The following is a 21,294-nucleotide window of genomic DNA, read 5'->3' on the forward strand; positions in this document are numbered from 1 at the left end:
ATCCCAATCTACACATTTTTCTATACATCCTATCATAATGTGCCAGATCAGCATCACACAATTAAATTCCTATAACTAGTTAACGGATGTGAGAAGAGCATCCATTTGTATTATTTCCTTAGTTTTAAATATTAAAATACATTAAAAAATTAGAAAACCCTCTTCTTCTTCAAGGGATTTACCGCCATGAAGCCAAATCTATGTAAAAATTTTTAGCCCATATTCTCTTTTTTTTTGTTGTTTTTTATGTGAGAAGGCTTTTGCAAAAAGGAATGGTTGAAAGTGTAAAATATGGAATGGAAAGAAAGAGATGCCTACAGTCTACTCAAGACACAACAACGATGACTTAGACAAGTTTGGGAGCTCATCTTTTCCATCGTTCTAGAGCACTGCAAGCACTTTGAAAAATAGCCTTGGCCAAATATAGAAGCTCCGACTAGACCCAAACCAAGCATAAAGTTAAATCACATGATGGGAGGCTCTCTTTGTTGTGGTTGCTTAGAAAGTTCAGGCTCGACTTTGTTTCCACTAGAGGAGACACCTTGTTTCAAGGTATTTTGCACAGAAAGGTATCAGTGATCTCATTGCTTTTCTTGTTGTAGAGGGAAATGGAGAAAGGAAACCTGCAATGATGTAAATAAACAACAAATTTTGTTGTTTGCCTTTTGTTGCATATTAGAAACCGACTTTACTTTGTTTCTCTCATGTAAAAAGAGAGCTTAGAGAAATCGTCCTTAACCATTGATGATGGAGAAAAGGTTTTTTTCTTTTTTTTTGTTTTAATATTTTTAATATTTAAAAATAAAAAAGCAAAGAAACGGAAGTTCTCCCAACATCCGTTAATCACTTCGCACATGTAGGAATTTAATAGTATGAGGCTGACCTGGCACATTATGATAGGATGTGCAGGAAAATGTGCAAATCGGGATGTGTAGGAAATCCAGACTCTTCCATGTAAGGCATAGCTCAGAATGCTAGAAGCAGTGCTTCGAGAGCCTTTCCAAAGCCCCATTCTCTTTTTGGTAAGTTACTTACTTGGGTAAATACAGTTACCTGGGTAAGTTTTTCCTGGGAAACACTTAGCGGGGCAAGTGCATTTACCCATGTTCTTTTATTTCTCATGTAAATAAGGAATGATCATTTTAGCCATAAAAATCAATTATTAAAAAGAGAATTTTTGTCCCATTCAAGTGTTGGCAACTTTCCCCCTAGGTGGGAAAGTTATTTACCCACCTAGGAGATGGGTATCACTTACCTACCCAGGAAAATAAACTTTAGCTGATCCCCACATAAATCTAAAAAAAGAACATGAGGTTCTTGTTTAATGGGAACCAAAATCTCATTGACCAACTTCCCCCCCTCCCAAAATCCATAAAAAGAATGCCCCCCAAATGGGCACTAAGCTCTTAACAAAAAAAAAAAAAGCACTAATCCTTCTTCCAACTACATTCTATTCAATACCACCCTATAATCCCATATGGCCTGTTAAATCAACAACTAACCCGATTTTGGGCTTTACCTTAGAATTGGATTGGATTTGGATCGGATCCAACTCAAATCATATTAGAATCCAATTCGATTAGTAAAGAGTAAAGACAAATGAATCCGATCATAACTATAAACGGATGAAGTAGTCTCATATTGTATTTGGATGATAGTTGCAAGATCCGAGTCCGACCCGATTAAATAAAGAGAACGGATCATGATCGAATATGATAATCGATGTGATGCTGGACTCCGTTCACGGTTCATCCCGACAAAGGGAGACCCACTGTATAAAATCTTCCATCGTCTTAATGATCAAAAATGAAGCAAGAAATAGAAAATTCCAATCCAATGGGTTCCGGAGAGCTTGTGTTATCCTTTTAAGAAAGAAATTCTCAACGGCCCTATAAACCCTAAACCCCGAAAACTACTTTCCTTCACTGCACCCACATTCTCACTTTCTCTTCTGACGAGACATCATGTCTTCTTTAGCTCGCCTTCTCCATCGTAAGTTCTTCACTTCTTCCCCTGCAACCATCCCAAGCACTGCTACAACTTTCAAGACAACCGTTGATGGCCTATTCCATGAACGAGACCTCAAAAAGCTCGTCGAAAAGTTCAAATCTTGCTCCGATAACTATAGATTTCGCTGCAAGCACCGCATCTATGAAACTACGGTCCGTCGCCTTGCCGGGGCCAAGAAATTTTCATGGGTAGAAGAGATCCTCGAACACCAGAAGAAGTATGCCGACATCTCCAAAGAGGGTTTTGCGGTCCGGCTTATTTCTCTCTATGGCCAATCCGGCATGTCCGAGCATGCCTGCAGGATGTTCGATCAATTACCTGAATTAAAATGCACACGCACGGTGAAATCCTTCAACGCCCTCCTCTCGGCTTGTGCCGATTCTAGGAATTTCGATAAGGTTGATCAGATTTTCCGTGAACTTCCGTCGAGATTGTCGATAACCCCGGATCTTTTCTCCTATAATATTATGGTCCGGGCTCTATGTGACAGGGGGTCGTTGGATTCTGCGCTTTCATTTCTAGATGAGATGGAAAAGAATGGTGTTAGCCCGAACCTGATTACTTTCAACACGCTTCTGAATGCGTTCTACGGGGATAACCGGTTTTCTGATGGTGAGGAGATTTGGGCTAGAATGGAAAAGAGCAATTGTATTCCAGATGTCCAAAGTTTTAATGCTAAGATGCGGGGCCTTGTTCTTCTAGGAAAAACATCGGAGGCAGTTAAGTTGTTTGATGAGTTGAAGACTAGGGGAGTGAAACCTGATATCTTTAGTTTCAATGCTTTAATTAAAGGGTTTTGTAATGAAGGGAATTTAGAAGAAGCCAAGAAAATTTACAGTGAATTGGAGAAAAATGATTGCACCCCGAACCGACCAACTTATGAAACACTCGTTCCTTGCCTTTGTGAAAAAGAAGATTTTGGTCTAGCCTTTAAGCTCTGCAAGGAAAGTCTTAACCGATGCCGTGTGGATGCTGGTCTGTTGCAAGTTGTGGTAGATGGATTGGTCAAAGAGTCAAAGGTTGAGGATGCAAAGAAACTTGTGGAGCTTGGGAGGTCCAAGAGTTACTCTCGCTCTAGTCTGAAAATGCCTGTCTAATGCACCTTGAAATTGTTCGGTGCATATTTGATTGTGTAAGTTCAGTCCTTTTTTTTTTATTGATGTAAGTTCATCCAAATTAGATGTTTCTAGTTCGTGATTATATTCTAATTCCTATTTAGCAAGAGCCACCTGTAAAAGTTTGTCTTTTTAAGCATGACACTTTTACCTGATCGAATGACAATCAGTATATTTTCATTGTACTAGGAAAAAAAAGTAGGTGACAGTATGGCTAGCCATTTTCTATGATCAAATTGGTTGATATGCTTAATTTTCTTTTTTAGTATGTTGAACTTAACAGAAAGGATTTGCTGACATTAGATACTATAAGTTCAGAACATCTGTTGGATTCTCTCTCTCTCTCTCTCTTTTTTTCGAGTATCGAGTTGTTTATGGGCATTATAAGAGAGGTGTTGAAACAGGGCAACTATTTGAGACCACAGAAACAGAGTGCAGAGGGGAAATATTGCAGCCGCTTGTTGTGCGAGTAATCCAAATTTTGATGTATGCATGGTACAAGTTATAGTGATTGCGCTTTTTATGTTCTCATTTCTCATTCATCATATTTATATACTGGTATTAGTATTTTCTACCATGCAGAAAAGAAAGGTTCAGTTTGGGTAGGATGACAGGACTCAGGAGTGGCATATCAGATGTCATCACCTCTCAGGTGTAATTAATATTATCTACTGAAGATGCTACTTGATCTTCTATATACCCCGGGAGAAAAAGATATGGCTACTAAACAAAAAGGCTATAGTTGGAATTGAATGTTATGGTTGGAAAATTCATGGGGACCTAGAGCAATGTAAACATCTGCATATCTGATGAGATGGATCTCCTTGAAGGAACTCATTTGGGTCCTCCCTTTGCATCCCAGCCAGATGCTACATTTTAAATGTGTCAAACCAAGGATTTAAATATCTTCACGATCTTATCGGTATCGGTCATGGGGATACGGGAAATGCTACCACTAAGCCTGTATCCCACCCAATGCATAAGACTTATACGCGGTAAGCCACTGAGACAATAGTTATCGTATGATAATAATTAATAGGTAAAATAAAATAAACCTTTATCAGTTTTAATACATATATTTATGTTTAACAATTCCAAGTAAAGATTAAAAAATATTATTCAAAATTAATATTTTGTAAATTAATGGAGTAAATAATTTCTTAAATTCACATTTATATTAAAGTGGTTTTTAATTTTAAAAAATTTATTACAAATAAAAATTTAATAATAGAATAACTATTTTAGTACTTAAAATTTATAAATTTGAGCGTGGCATGTATCTTAAATTTTTTATAAATTATTAATTTGCATTAAATAAAAATTATTTATTATTTACAAAAATAAAAATATTATTTACAAAATAATTGAGAATATAATATAAATTGAATTTGCCAAATCCACTAATCTACTTTTATATCAAAAATGATTTTTTATTTCATAAAATTATAATAATGAAATAATAATTTTAGTAACTAAAAATTAAGTTAAGGTTATATGTTTTTATAAATTATTAATTGATATTTTAATTACATTTTATAATAGTATTTTTATTGTTTACAAAAATAAAAATATTGTTTACCAAACATTTGAGAATTAATTTTAAGTTGATTTTTTATTAATGTTAAAAATTAAAAATAGAAAAATAAAAAATAATTGATATAATAATTACATATAATAGTTACATGTATTTTGTGACATGAACTTCAATAGAAATTAAATGATAGCTTTGCACATGTATTAATTTGTGAAAATTTATATAATATGTTTTAGGACTTTGGATTGATACATTATCAATAAAATTGTATGATTTCTATGCATCCCGTTATTTTAATTGTAATATATTTATTCACAAATACCATTAGAAATAATTTTCTATATTTATACATTAATTTTGACTATTTTTACCTTAAATGTAATGTTATTAATTTACTTATGGAATTTATACACATTTCCCAACATATCCAAGTGTCTCCATGTTTTTTTTGTCTATATATATACATTTCCAAAGCGTATCTATATCCATATCTGAATGGCACAATATGATACCCAATACCAATAGTTTAATCCTTGTGTAGAACTAATTGATTCATTGTTGACTTATGTGATTTAATGAGTGTGGCATTTTCATTGAATATTTCTAGGTTCTAGAAACTCGATATACGAGTTGTTCATTAGTTGTTTCCATTATTTCTTCTCTTAACGTTCGATTTTGATTCTAGAACAGATACTACATTTAATGCATGCACTACTTCATAAACCATATGGCGTCTCTTTGTGGCAATTACAATAGTGGATATGATTAGGGGTGTCAATAGGACTTGATTTGGTATAATCCAATCCAGTCCAATGCGAGTCTATTGCAAATGGACCGGGTCCAATCCAATGAATATTTTGGACCAGTCCAATTCTATGTTTGGACCATCTAATATATTCAAATTTGTTTTAGTTTTAGATTAATTTTAACCCAAACTTGGTCCATTGACACCTATATTCTTATCTTCTATCAATGAACCAAATATTGGCTCAATCCAATATAAATTCATTACGGATGGACTTGTTGATCCATCCAATCCGTTCAAATTGATTTTGGTTTGGATGGGGTCCACTCCAAAACCGGTCCATTGACATCCCTAGATATGATCCTCTTGTCTTGTATAACATGTCACATTTATATTTTATAAACGGGTCTTGTGGATATTTTATGTCATACAACATGCGATTAATATTAATGAACAAGAACTCCCCAGACAGCCGATATTTAATTAATTCTTTAACTTGTTTCTTCAACTCTTGTCTTCTTTAAACTCCAAACCCTAACCCACTAAGTAGGGTTGGTTGATTGCAAGTGTCTTTTATCACACCTTCAAACTTAACGGAATTCTTGAATTTATGCATGTTTCTTTGTTTCCACATGTTCAAGACTATATAGTCCATTTTCTCTCTCATCTTTAGCATTTTTGGGCCTAGACATTCTTGAGATCCATGAAGCAATGCTATCATCTATGTTAGGCCCAATTGGGTGTTGGACTATCAAATTCCAGACTTGCTTTGTCATTCTGCAATTTATAACTGGATGAACTTTCGGTTCATTTTCTTTGTTGCACAAAGCCAGAAGACCAGAGCTAGGGGGAAGTGGAGTTGGGGCTAACTGCAAACCCGCATGCCCCTAATTTGCTGCAGCTAACTCCCTTTGATTCAAGTAGAGCAGTGGGCTTCACTCCTTAAAAAGAGGCAGTTATGGCCTGGACAAAGTTGAGAAAATCTACGTGTTTGGAAAGAGGGGCTCGATCTCTTGTTGGTGGCCGATGGTGAATGCAATTCTAAACTCTTTAAGCTTCAACGGCTGGATAGTCATCTAGGGTCAACCCTTTCACCTGTGGAAAGAGGAGGTTTTCGTTTTAATCGGGAGACTATGTGGGGGACTTGAAGAGATCAACGTAAAAATGAAGCACTTCTAGGAGCTGCGTTTCGCTAGAATAAGGGTAAGAAACAGGGGGATTCATTCCATACCTCACTCAATCCCTCTACTTGATAGGAATGTTTGGTTCTTCTTGGTTGTCGGTGTGGAGAAGACGAACGAGTCACAACTGCAAACCACTGAGTTAACTTTGCCCAAATGGCTCTCAACACGTGGATGGAGCTTCGAGAGTGGCAGATGTGACATTTGCAGTGTAGAGGAGTTTGTGCAAGGTCTAAGCATCCAAAAGCGAGTCTCTTTAAAAAACCTTATAAAGAAAGAAAAAGTTTAAAGAGCAGAAACTTGTACGGAAGAGACGATCAGAACGAATGGCCTAATAGCAATAATTGATAAAGAAGAAAAAGGGAAAGACTTCTAAATTTTAAGAAAGAGTGGGCTAAAAACAAAATGCTCACTGGATCGGTTCTAGGAAAGACCAAAATCTTGAACCGACCTAGTGGGCCAACCCGAATCTGTTTTGAGAACCCTTTACGGTTTGGAAAATTGGACCAAATTAGGACCAAAGCCCTCAAGGTCTCTCCAGCTTTTGGAGCGAACAATTCTAACATCCCTGAACACCCACTTTCGAAAGTGAAGAAATTGTCAAAAGGAAAAGGAAGAGAAGTGAATAGGCCTATAATTCCTTGTTCGGTGCATCCTACGAAAGAGGAAGAGTTTTCTAAGTCCAATACAGAGCTAAGCTCTTACTTCTCTGAGGAAGTCTCTGACGCCCAAGAAGATCAAAGCTCATTTTTTAAGGGAGAGAAGATTGGGGAAGTGTTGAAATTCTACAAACTGATGTAGTTAGTGAAGCTAGATAATGGAGATGGAACCGAACTAGGGCATCTGCAAAAGGGACGATGTTGTATACCTCTGGCTGTCTCTAACTACCTCAACCTAGGCCATACCTTACCTTCCTCTTCTAACCTTGATTACAATTTTTTAAATTCTTCGATTGTTTCCCCTATTTCTCATATAGAGTCCTCTATTCTTCCAGGTTCAAGTGCCTTGCTTTTCCAATCGATGGCAAAGTCCTTCTCACACTTTGGTCACAAGGATGGCGGTCCACATAGGCAAAGTTGTGAAGAGTTACTAGTGAAATAAAAAGAAGCCAGCACTTGAACTTTGGGAATAAAGGAGTTGGCTAGTAATCTAGGGATGGAAGAATTGAATGAAGTAACGGAAACTAGACGAGAAGGAGCTACCAAAAGCAACAAAAGCAAGAGTACTCCGACCAAGACAGGAATGAGGAAGAAAAAAGGGACGAACAGGGAACTGAAAAGACTTCATCAGGGATCGATAAATCAGAAGGTGATTTCACCCCCACCAAATAGAGTTGGTAAGGGAAAGAATGTAAAGAAACCCTAAAGAGGGAAAATCCAGCTAACATCATCCTTCAAGAAACTAAGAAGCATATGGTGGACAGGAAATTAATAAAAGATGTTTGGGATTTAAGAGATAAGAAATGGACAGCCTTGCTAATGCTGGCTATTAGAACAGTAGGAGGAATAATTATTGCCTGAAGAGAAGAGGTGGTTTCAGGAACAGAAGTAGACTCTGGAGATTCCATCTCCGTTCTGTTTACAAATGTGCTTGATGGTTTTAACTGGATTTTGACAGGGGTGTATGGGCCCAATTCCCCTCGAGACAAAGAAAGACTTTGGAAAGAGCCTGATTCTCTCCATGAGTTCAAAGATTTCTCATGGTGTATTGAAGGAGACTTAAATGTTACTAGATTCAATCATGAAACCTCTAATAACAAGAAAACCAATAGAAGTATGAGAGAGTTTTCTGATTTTATAGCTAGGCACAACCTTCCTGACCTCCCCCTCCACAATGGAAGGCTCACTTGGTCAAATATGCAGAAGAATTTGGTTAGTTGTAGACTAAATAGATTCCCGACAACTACAGATTGGGAGGAACACTTTCTCAACTTATTCCAAGAGATCAAGCCTAGGTTCAACTTTGATCATTGACCAATAGCGTTAAAAATTGAAGTTGACGGGTGGACTGGATTTTTGTTTTCTTTGGAAGCTAAAGTACCTAAAAACTAAAAAGGAAGTTAAAAATCTGGGGAAATGATGAATTTAAAGCATTTGCTGAAGAAAAAACAAGTTAATTCAGGAACTGGATGGGTTAGATTGCAAGCAACAAAATAGGCATTTAGAAGGGCAAGGGAGAAGAAAAAGAAAGGCTTTAAGGAAGTGATAATTAAAGTGCCATCCACTTAAGCAAGAATTTCAGCTTTCACTTTAAGTCCAAACACGTTAATCTAAGATATTATTGGATTAAAGATGTATTGGAATAAGTTAGAAAAGATACATACCAACAAGAATGATTTGCATATAATGACTAAAGCATTATCAAGGGAGAAGCATGAGCTTTGTAGAAGCATTACAGACTTAGGAGTTGCACACTCCTCCTCATGAGTCAATAGGGGGAGATTTGTTGGGTTTCCCTCCTCATTTGAAGGTGGGACCCATTCATGTGTTCGGGTCTCTTGCCCAACACGTAATAAAAAAGTCAGCTTTTGTAATTATTTTTATTTATTAAAGTCAATAAAAATTTCATGTCATTTTTCTCCTTTTTTGAATTTTTGATTTTATTTTATTCAATGTCATTTTTACAAACAACCAATAGATGAAGAAAGTGAGAGTTGATTTTTTTATGTCTAGCCATGTGGCACCATTATCCCTCACTTCTCCCAAATTATCTCTAATTCCTATTTATTTTCTAAATTATCTCTAATTTAGGAAAGAGTTTCTTACCTAAATTATCTCCAATTCCTATTTATCCTCTCCCACTTTTCATCTATGTTTATCTAAGTAAAGTTTAAATTAAAAAAAATATAATAATTATTTCAATATTAAAACAAAATTATGTAACAAGTTTAAAACATTATGTAACAAGTTTCTCCCTACCTGAGCGCTTCACTTTACCACATCATCAGGCTCTTAGCCTCTAGCCACGTCACCCTACCTCCCATTTCACCAATGTAGCAAAGGTAGAAACTTCCCAAACATTAAACATATAGGATAATTAAAATATCAATTTGTTTTGATATTTTTAGTAATTAATTATTCATAAATACATAAATTTTGAAATTTAATTTATTCATATCAATAATTATTAAACAATCAGTTTTCAATATTTATGTCTTAATTAATTATTATATGAAAATGATAATTATTACCTTAAAATTTTAGTATTATTAATATAATTATTTATTCTTATAAATTTAAAAAATTAATTTTGAGTAATGTTTAGGTAATTTTATAAAATTATTGATTTTGAAAACTAAATTTTCCCATGAAAATTAATTATTGATATTTTATTTACATTAGTTTCTGTAAATTGTTAAATATTAAATCATAAAAATTATTGGTGAGTTTTAAGTATATTTATAATTCCCATAACAATTTAGAAAATTTAATATATTTTTAAAATAATTAAATTGGAAAATATTAATAATTTCCATAATTCATTCTTGATAATTTACATTGGTTTTTTTCTAATTATTAAATTGGAAGATTATTGGGGAATTTTAATATTTATAATTTATATTTAGTAATTATTAATAATTTCCGCAATTATTGGTAATTTACATTGGTTTTTGGTATCTATTGGGTAATTTATATTTTTGGAAAATTTTCAATAATTTCAATAATTAATTTTTGACGATTTACATTGGTTTTTTTTGGTAACTATTAAATTTTAAATTATTGGGGAATTTTAATTTTGATAATTTATATTTGCTAATTATTAATGATTTCCATAGTTATAGGTACTTTACATTGGTCTTTGGTATTTATTGGCTAATTTACATTGGTTTTTGGTAATTATTAAATTGGAAAATTATTAGATAATTTTAATATTGATAATTTATATTTGGTAACTATTTATAATTTTCATAGCTATAGGTAGTTTACATAGTTTTTTGGTATTTATTGGGAAATTTTAATTTAGTGTTTTCTTAAACTAATTTTCATGTTTTTTTTAATTTAATTTAGTGAAAGTTAATTTTAAAAAATTAATTTTCCAAAAAATTGTATATTTTCAATAATTAATTATTCATAAATTCAGAATTTTTCGAAAATAATTTATTCATATCAATAAATTTTGAAAAATTTATTCATATCAATTCAGAAATTTATTCATAAATTTTTGAAAAATAATTTATTCATATCAATATTTGTACTAAGGATTTGTCTTTCCATTTTTTATTTTTCTGTTGTGCAAACAACAATAAATACAGATGTTTTATTAGTTTAGTTTAAAACATCCATGCCAAAGTGTCATATGAAAAAAAAACTTAATATCAGTTTTTTCCTACAAAACAATTTCATGCCTATAAAATATCAAGTTTACTAATCATAAGAGCAACAGGATATCAACATATAATATGTTTTTTTTTCATATGAACAAATTTTTGTCTATAAAATATCAAATTTAAATATAAAAGCAACAAGATCTTAGCAGATACACTTACCAAAAAAAGGATCACAATTCTGATCACCTAATCCCAAACAAAACTACAAAATTATTGTAGCCAAAACAAAACTCACTAACAAAATCTTAGTCCTAATTGCCTAATCCCAAACAAAATTGTAACTCAATTCTCCTCCCAAATGATTCAATCCTAACCACCTAATGTACCAAAACTTTTTATTTCACATAATCAAGTTCTTGAAAAAATAGCTATCCTATGAACACATTCATTATAAGAAGAAACCTACAATTCATAAACAAAAATAATAAGAAACCTAGCTACCATTTTAACTCCACAATCCAAACACACTAGGCAACATTCTAGGAAATTAAAAATCATTGCCATAACAAATAGCTCCTCCATTAACAAAAATTTTATCCTGCCACTAATATCAATAGGTTTAATTTCACTCATTTCTACCTCTAAGTCTACGGAAGACATCTTCATTACTACCTGTCATAACATGGTTTGAAATTCTAAATCTGTAAAACCACAAGAAACCAATCTTATAGGAATAGTATAGAGAGAACCCAATCCTTTTGATACAAGTTAACAATCTATTTTTTCTCCTAGATATGTAAGCTAGTTATTTTCTTTTTTTTTTTTCACTTTCAATGTTTTAACATGGTTGGTGTGAGTTAATTCGTAAATTATAATACAAGAGAAATGGTTTGTCCTAGTAATGAATGTTTGCAACTCAAAGAAACCTATATATAACTTTAAGAAATGTTTTGTTTATATATTCTACTAAGTAGTTATCATTTCTTTGTCTAGATTGGTCCATAACAATGATCAAAAGTGCATTAACAAAAGAGTAGAGTGAATACAAATATAAGGATTATAAACCCCTGCTCATAAGAAAGATCATAGAGACAAAACAATAGCAGTTGTGTCAAGGATCAAAAAATCACAACGTATCAGGGCGTATCAATCAATGCATATCATATTGGGGGCTTCCCGATACGGCCCTATAGGGGAAGTTTCGGGGTTTGGTCTAGTTCATCAACCCCTCTGAACCAATTTCAAAGAAAAAATAAAATAAAATAAAAGGTGACCAAAGATACAGGTCGATATGCCCCTACCGGCATATCAGCCTGTATTGATATTTTGAACCTTGAGTTGTGTCAGTCTATGGGATGTACTTTACAGAAGTTGATTTACAACTCAAGTATAATTTTTGAACCCATAAATCAAGAATTCATTAAGCCATATTTTGAATTGCAAACATTCTTGCAAATGAAGGTTTGTCTAACATGTATTTGCAAATGAGGCATGTTTATGATTGTAACATCTAAAAATAAGAACTAACAAAAGGAATTTTCCTAACAATGAAACAAGCACTTAAATTAGAAAATTATTAGTTAAGAAATCTCAAAATATGTTCCCTCCAAGATTCTTTGTTTTTAGGGAACATGTTGCTAATATGACATCCATAGTTCAAATAGAAATTAACAATTAGTCACAACATCACACTTGACATGAAATTTTATCTTGAGATTACATGAAATATTTAAGAGGATAAGGCAGAAGAAGCATTAACCACCCTATAATGCATATATTAAAAGAAAAAATACTACAAAGGATGACTTACCATGCAATAGTATCCCAATGCAGGAAACCTTCATGGCCTCTAGCATTATTGAACTTATAAACAACACTAGAAACTAGACACAAAAAGTAAACAAGCACTACCATTAATAATGATGCAATTCAATAGCTTAAAATATTAACATTATAGATGGCATACAAACTTGAATACTAAATAAAACATGGACAATAAAATACTAAAAAGAATAAGAAAACAATCTTCAAAAAAATAAATATACGTTCATATCCACCCAAGGTTCAAAGTATCAGAAACGCCAAGTGTATTGAAAAGGAAATTTTAAGAGGCGTATCGGGATATGCCTTGGATACGCATGCATATCGGAGAAAAACTAAGATACGCATAGATACACTTGGAAACACTATAAATACTTTAATAAAACATAAAAATGCATCAATAACACTAAATATAAGACCTCAATGAGGTGTATATACATTAAATTAATATACTTTAATGGTTTTATGAAGAAACATAATGTAGTTAATTATAATTTCATTAAAAATCCCATGCTTAACTATAATTTATAAATTATAATTCTTAAGTTTTAATGTTTTATGTAATGGAAAAACCCAACTCTCCTATCCAACCATAAAACATGCATTGGCACAAATTTTAAGTGAAAATATAATTAATAATTATTTATTATTTAAATATTTTTTATTTATTATTTAAATATTTTTTATTTATTATTTAAATATTTTTTATTTATTATTTATTTCCAAAAATTATAGAAAAATAAATAAACATTACATAATATATTAAAAAAATAGTTATTAATGAAGAAATTTCAATTGCTTTGTGGATATGATAGATGATCCATAGAATTATGATATATTCAATCATTGTGATCAAATCATAAAAGATAATTAATTATTTATTTATCTTTTAATTCTAAAAATATAAAAATAAAAAAAATATATAATTATTAAAGAAGAAATTTCAATTGGTATGTGGATATGATAGATCATCCATAGAATTATAATATATTCAATTGTTGTGATCAAATGATAAAATATAATTAATCATTATTTATTTTTTTAATTCTAAAAATATAAAAAATCAAAAAATATTAAAGAAGAAATTTCAATCGCTCTATGGATATGATAGATAAATCTATAGATCTAAAACATGTTTAGTCTTTATAGGTAGAGAAAAAATTACACTTTCAATTTTTTTGTTAATTTATATTTTCCCCAAATATCTTCATGAAATTTCCATAAATCTACTAATAACACAAAAAAAAATGTGATTTCGAATGTAAGAAATGTAGATCAACATAAATTTAAACATTCAAGAAAAAAAAAAGAAATCACAAGATATTGTAAAAATTAAAAAAAAAAAAAAAACTTACCTATTTTTGCCATATTTTTTCAAAATTTGAAAAATCTTCAAAAAAAATAACGATTCACACTTGTTTCTTGCTAATTTTTGTAAATCTAGCACTCTAGGAATGAGGTTCGGAGTTTTAGAGTCATTTGAGGGTGAAAGAAGGCTTATTCCAGAGAAAAGAAGCTTGCTTTCCCCCTTTATTTTTTTTAGTTTTTGGTCGTATCTTTTTCGTTGATAGTTACCGATACACCCTCGATATGCCCCGATACACCCCTGATACATATGAAAAAGATGAGATGCCCGATTTCCATGCATATCCCGTATTTGTTTTTGAAAGATATGATACGATACGCCCCATATCAGGCGTATCTTATTGAAATTTTAAACCTTGTATCCACCAACCACTAGATCCTCTGAGAGCAAAAGGGTAAACAAATCAAATAGGAAATTTTGAAGGGATGCACTATTTTAGACTTATAAGAAAGAGATAGAGAGAGGGAATAGAGAGGCAATCAATAAGTCACTGACCACTTCAATATATGCTAAAAGTAATGAATAATAAACAAGAGCTACACTTACTTGAACATCCAAGCCCTGAAGCCAGACGACCAGTAAGCCCATGGCAAGTCTAGTTTCAACCATCCCGCCAATCATCAAATTCAAGCCTACTAATTTTTACTGCCTCAATAATTTTAAGGGCCCCCATAACTCCAACTTTGGCAAGTTTAATGTTTATGACATTAGCAAGATTTCCTTTTATAATTTTTTGTATGTCAAGAAAACTCTAGCAGCTTTCATCTGCGGCAACAAATATCCCATACCCCTTTGCAACACAATTAACATGGGCAAGACCTACCCAATTATCTTTGTGAATCGGTTGAGTAAAAAGAACAGGAGTAATCCCCACTTTTGCCACAAAAAGTGTTAGAAAACTAACAGAAGGTATAGATTATATGTTTGTTTGTAAAGTCTTGGTAGGCAACAATGACTTCTTTTTGTGCTTTGTTAAAATGATCAAAACAAATGCAAACAGTGATCTAACTTTTCTTTATACCATTGAGGGTGTAATGTTTGCAAATACTTATCTTTCTAAGAGTTGATTGTGAACCTAGTTTCTTGTGTCGTTCTAATAGCAAAAAGTACTGGACTTTGTACAGAGGAAAGGACAATACGCAAGATAGGGTAAAGTTCTACATAGATGAAATCATAGATATTAACTGAATAGACTTTGAACCTATATCAATTGAGTTTGTGCCAGGATAATGTGATTAGTACATATGCAACTCAAGAATATCAAACAATGATAGTATTTAGCTATAATGAATTCAGCACTGATGGCCTTAAATCTGAGTTTTGATTTAGTAAATCCCATTTTTAGAACCCATTAAATGAGAAGGCACACTCATCCTCTGTGTTTTTCACAAGGATATACATTGATTTATCCTCTATAAGGAGTAGTACAGAGTACAAACACTTTCTGATTTCAGTTTCCTAGTGGGGATACTTTTGGGTTTCAACTACTAACATCAATATGGCTTCACAATCAATTTGTGGCAACTCTGACTTGCAAAACCATACATCTACTTTTGTTTGTTCAACTCAACGATGGTAGTCTTTAGGAAAGTCAGAATGATGACATCCATTATTAAAAGAATCAACCCTCAACCAAGCAAGCTTTTTCTTTTTTCCCTGAACTTCAAAATTAATGCTTATTTAGTATAAATTCTCACTATCATTTAATGGTCAATTTTAAGATAAAATATTATTGGCCCATCATCTAGATCTGAACACCCAAAATCAAATGAGTGATGAATCAATGTCTTTGTGAAGACCATTTCTTTCTGTTTTTTATTTATTAAATGTGAATGCATGACATATCATGGATGCACTTGAGTCAATAATAAGCACTATATAGTCCGCAATCTGAATCAACTTTCAACCACACATGAGTAGTAAAAAGAAATTCAATAAAGTGATGAATGGGAATTATTGAAGCCTAAAAGATACTTATTTAACTATTATTGTTGGTCCCTTTCGTGGAAATTCCAGCCAAAATTTTCTTTTCTTTTTAAGATTCTATCTATCTAAGCTGTAGATAGCCAGAGACCAAGGCCTTAGCTCTCTCTCTCTCTCTCTACCATCCATAGCCCATTATAATGTTTCTGATTTAATTTCTCTCTCACAGTCACATACCTAAACATGAAGACAAACACACACACACGCAAACAAAACATAGACTTAAAATAATGATTATTTGAAATCCATCTTTGCTCAAAAGGACCCAGGATCCTCAATAAAGATTATTGGAATACACATTCTTTTTCCTACGGAATAAAACATAGGATTCATGCTGCTAATTTAGTTAGGAAATATCATGGAATGGAAGTCTTGCTGCTAACTAATGAGACTCATGCTAACAAGATAGTTAAATATTTGATTTTAGTTGTTGAATAATTTACTTCCAAGCTTTTACGCCACTTTCCTTGAATGAGATAGCAAGGTTTGGTAAAGAACAAATCTTGACCAAATTGTAAAAAAACTTGTACAAGGGTGTTGTATTTTGTTGGGGACTTCAAACTTTAGGTTCTAAACCATCCAAGTGATGCACATGGTTTTGGTTCACTTGTCTTCATCATTTCCTCCAATCACAACCATCAGAAAGACCTCCTAGGATTATTTTGTTAAGCTTAACCATCTAAGTGGCATACCAAGATTTCAGCTACTACCACCATCCACCACCCTGATCTCCTCTTCCCCCATCATTGCCCATGAACCCCCATCTCCACCATTCTCATCAACACCCTCTGCATCATCTCCATTCTCTTTATAATATTAATGTTAAGTTGTTCCTATAAAGCAAGATAATGACATGGTGAAGGTGAGTATGACAGAATATCAATAAAATAGGATAAAAGTTAATGTTGCCAAGTTTGAGTTTTAGCCAGTCAACGGAATAAGCTTAAAAACCCTACTTAATTGAGATGAAAAATTTGGTACAACTTTTCATCCTCTAGAGTCTAAACTATAGTAGACCATCATCATTGCTACATATATACTACATATTCAAGTAGGCTGGACCCACCATTCAAAGAGATTGACCAATTATGAAAGACTAGTTTAATTTGATCATCATAAGCATCAAAATCTAGAATTCGAAAATTTTGGTACATCACTTGAATGGCAAGATTAATCCACTACTCTAAAAGACTGTTTTAATGGCTTGAGGCTTTAGCAAACTACTCAAGAAATTATCCGTTTTCATAATTTTGTTCTATCTATTTTATTTTATTTTATTTTATTTATATACTCAATCTTTTGTTGTAACTTGAACATAAAGATTTCCATTTATCTATTTGGTATTTAATACTAGATTTAATGTACTGGACTACATTGTTTTTTTATCTTCTTCAAAACTTATTAGAGTTTGGCGGGATGTGCTTGTTATTGTCATTGTTAGTGTGCTTGCATACTTTTGTTTTCTAGAATAGCTACTAGTAAGATACTAGTTTTCATTAAAAAAATCTATGGCTAGGAATTAAAGATGCGTTTTTAGAAACTAGAGCTACTGATCAATGTTACAGATTCAATGGCAAAAGAGATGGATGGAACTTGAAAAAGGATAGTAACAATACCTTTGCTTTCCTTGCAAATTATCAAGCACACTAAAAATGAAGAGGTTGGGACTCTCTTCAAAAAGGAAAACCAAACAAACAACAAAGTAGATCAAAGGCAACCTAAAAACGAAGGCAAATCGGTGGATTTGGAAATCTCACTTAGCGAGGTAGGTGACCTGAAAACGGAAAAAACAAATGAGAGACCAAATATCAAAATGAGAACAAAGTTACCCATCTTAGTTTTTAGAGATCGTGAAGATCACCAAAGCTACCTTTCTCACTTGTAGTTCAGAGTTGTTCTACTCTGCTTCTCACGGTTCAAAGTCGCCCACCTCTATCTCTCTTTCTCTTCAAGGGTTTGGAGAAAACACTCAAAATCAATGCAATCAGAATACCTATTTACTTCGACCAACAATCAGTGCAAAATTTTATTTCATTTTGAGGAAGCAATATTTTTCCTTATTTTCGATGCAAACCTTTGTCTATGCACATTTTTGCATCGAAAATTGATATATTTTTTAACCCTTACTAAACAGGTGCAAATTTGCAACAACTCAGCATTTGCACTCCAACCAAATGTAGCCTTAGTCGTAAGTGATCCATGTTTTCAAGATTTTCACATTTTGGGATCAAAGCAATAAAAGCCCTATTTAAATCTTAGTCATTTCCTCATAGTGAAAGAAATCCTTCACAACTTGAACCACAAACTGGCCAATGATATCCTAGAGCTTCTTAAAAAAGAAGACATTCATCCATCTGGCCAGGTGCCTTACAATCTTCCATAGAGTTAAGTGTTAGACAGTGTATTCTCTTAGCTCCAATCAGATTAATGTACAGATGCATTTATTGTAAATGAATAAAAGTATATAATTGTTTTATGTTGTCATTGGTGTGTTTCTGTGTAATTACCCCTTAAACTAGACACTTATGAGACTCGTGTTAGTTTAGAATGTTCTTAGCCACTGAATAGACTTTAGGAGTTTATCTTGCCAATGCTGACACTAGTGTGCTGCCAAAGAAGTTGGGGCAACTTGTCTCAACTGCTAGGGTTGGACCCAGAGCACATGTAGTGTGTGTTTGTTTGAAGAATTGAACCCGAACAATTTTCCAGTTATGCCCTGGACCTTGGACATTGATGGGCAAAACTGGAAAGTTACACATAACCCCTAGACTTGATTATGGTACTGCATTGGGTGTCGGATCGAGCTATTTTTGATATGCCAATCAGTGAGATCCTTTGGGAGTCAAAACCTGGATATGTTGGGGCAGTTTGAGAATTCACTCGAATGGGTGATCATAGTGACAGGATTAACCCCTTTGTCGGACAAAGTGAATGATCGGGACTGCACTCTCTCTGATGGAAACCAAAACTATCGGTAGTCGATTTCAACCGTGTTTGAGATTTGTTTTGTAAAATATATTTATATGATACATATACATATATATATATATATATATATATATATATATATATATTTAAGAAAAGTGTTTGCAAAAGGTTTTAATTCCCAGGACCCATTTGAGCAAAGAGTGCAACACTGCTCTTTGTAGTTAGGGGAGAGGTCCTTCTCTATTGGGCAGTGTTTGATCATTATGGGCTGAGAGGTTGAATGTAAGAGACCATTAAGGGTTGTTTACCTAATGGACTATATCTTACTTAAGTCCATTATCCTTGACCTTCATAGGATGGTTGGATGCAATAATCATTTAACTATAAATGTTGGGCCCATTAAGAGCCCATACTGATGGACTCAGGGGTTTACTGTACTTAATAGTGAATTTGGCTAGGCCTTTTCATAGAGGCTGGGCCAAACCCATATGGGCTTATGTAAGGTCATTGTTGGGGTCCTAGGCCATACAAATTGAGCCTAAATGGGCCAACAACTACCTAGGAACGTGAGCTACTTGCTTAATGGGCCTAAAGCCCATGATTAATTGGATTAATCGAGTGGTCACATGACAACTTAAGTAGTAGTCATGTGACTTGGGAGAATATGGGTTTGGATAAGGGTTTGGATCATCCATTAGGATAAGAGGATAAGTCTTATTCGCTAAGAGATTACAAATCCAAATAAAGATTTGGATTATGAACCTCCTAATTCGATTAGGAGTGATACTCCTTAAGGTTAAAAAAATGAGAGATCGAATTGCTCCAGTTACATCACTTTGCTATCAACTCTTTCTCTCTGCTATTGCTACCCCAGAAACCCTAATTCATTCTCCACCTTTGTGGCTGATCTTGATCAGTCTAATTTCTGATTTTTGCAAGAAAATATCAGAAATATTTCATACTCACCTCCCTTGTACGATCTACTGTGCCATCTTCAGTGGAGGCTGGTTTTGGGGTTCAGTTTGGGCGTGAACTACCATTTTGGGAGTTACATTTGTGGAATTTGTATTAGTTATACTTCTCCCTTTAGTTTGGTTTTAGATCTGATCCATTTTCGATGCAAAAACAATCCTTAAAAAATACAGTTTTTCTAAATCAGGGAATACGATTCCTACAAGGCTGTAAGAAAATTTTTAAAATTCCGCCCAACCATCTAGCAAGGTTTGGCCATCCATATGATGGATTTCACCTTCCTTCATTAAGAACCTCTCAAATCTCACTCTCTTCCACTTCCTTAGTTAACTCCTCATTTTGATTAGCTGTCATTATAGAGTTGATGTTATTGACCATAATCTCGACATTTTCAATGTTTCCTCTAGAAAATCTATCTAGGAATTTTGAGACAAAATGACCCTTAATATCACTAAAATTACATATCCACTCCCATCACCACCCCTAATCTTCTCAATGTTGTTTAGGAAATTTTATTATTTTTATCACCAAATTTTCATTCAACCTTTGAATCCAAAAGGCCTATTTCATAATTCATGAGGATTGAGTTAAATTGTTTTTGTAGGGCAGCTCATACCACCTTGCATCCCTTGAAGGGTCACCCATTAAGTTGGGCAGTGTTTGGAATCAATGTCATTTCCAAGATGTGATCTAAGAAAATATTTTTTCAGAAAAATGACTAACTAAACAGCAGATGTTTTCCAAAAAATGGACTTCTAATGTGGTGCCAATGTGGTGTGTTTTCTGAGGAAACAATATTGATGCTAAAAATGTACTTGTTCTAGAATCCATATAGTTTTTGGTATAGTACAGAAACATACCACATTTAGAAAAGCTTCAAAGAAAAGAGAAAAGGCTAAAATAAACAGGAAGAACAACTTTTCACTGAATACTTAAGAGAAAATCAACATAAAACTGTCTTAGCCTTCCCCTAGCTACTTTTTATATAGACTTACACCTTTATGGCTCCTACAAGGAAGTTTCCTAATCTATGAAAACACTCTATAATAGAATCATATTAAAACTCTTCAAAAAGAAAGTCATAATTAAACAAAAAAAATTAGAAATCATGATCTAATACTAACTTGGTAATTTTGAACTATAATAGAAGTCTTGTGCTGACACTAACTTGGTAAATTCGAACTGAGATAAAAGTTATGTGTTGGCATTAACTTGGTAATTTCGAACTAAGATAGAAGTTTTGCGTTGGCGCTAACTTGGTAATTTCAAACTAAGATAGAAGTTTTGTGTTGGTGCTAATTAGGTAATTGATTATTCGGTTGGATCAGTAATGTCATCCAAGCTTCTTATGTGTCTTGGAGTGGTTCCAACT

The 21,294-nt window shown here is 33.1% G+C and overlaps 1 protein-coding gene and 1 long non-coding RNA gene across 6 annotated transcripts in view; one reads left to right on the forward strand and one right to left on the reverse strand.

Annotated features, from left to right (window-relative positions):
* LOC148803903 (uncharacterized) overlaps nt 1–18,149 on the reverse strand; it is a 31,969-nt gene extending 13,820 nt beyond the window's left edge. For 3 of the 5 annotated variants that reach the window (XR_016080266.1, XR_016080264.1, XR_016080263.1), the window contains exons 1-3: nt 17,893–18,148; nt 17,639–17,796; nt 12,663–12,735 (exon numbers count right to left, since the gene is read on the reverse strand). This is a non-coding gene — a long non-coding RNA (uncharacterized LOC148803903). Of the gene's footprint in view, nt 1–12,662; nt 12,736–17,638; nt 17,797–17,892 lie in introns of all 5 variants that reach the window. The other 2 variants (XR_016080265.1, XR_016080267.1) reach the window with 1 other exon arrangement.
* Nucleotides 1,816–3,447, forward strand: LOC104585764 (small ribosomal subunit protein mS79 (rPPR3b)-like). The gene has a single exon (XM_010242740.2). It carries the CDS (start codon nt 1,965–1,967, stop codon nt 3,105–3,107), a length of 1,143 nt encoding a protein of 380 aa, XP_010241042.1. The 5' UTR covers nt 1,816–1,964; the 3' UTR covers nt 3,108–3,447.
* Nucleotides 18,150–21,294: the final 3,145 nt, after the last annotated feature.

The sequence above is a fragment of the Nelumbo nucifera genome, chromosome 1, assembly GCF_055504915.1.
Source record: "Nelumbo nucifera cultivar China Antique chromosome 1, China Antique-T2T, whole genome shotgun sequence".
Taxonomy (NCBI): Eukaryota; Viridiplantae; Streptophyta; class Magnoliopsida; order Proteales; family Nelumbonaceae; genus Nelumbo; species Nelumbo nucifera.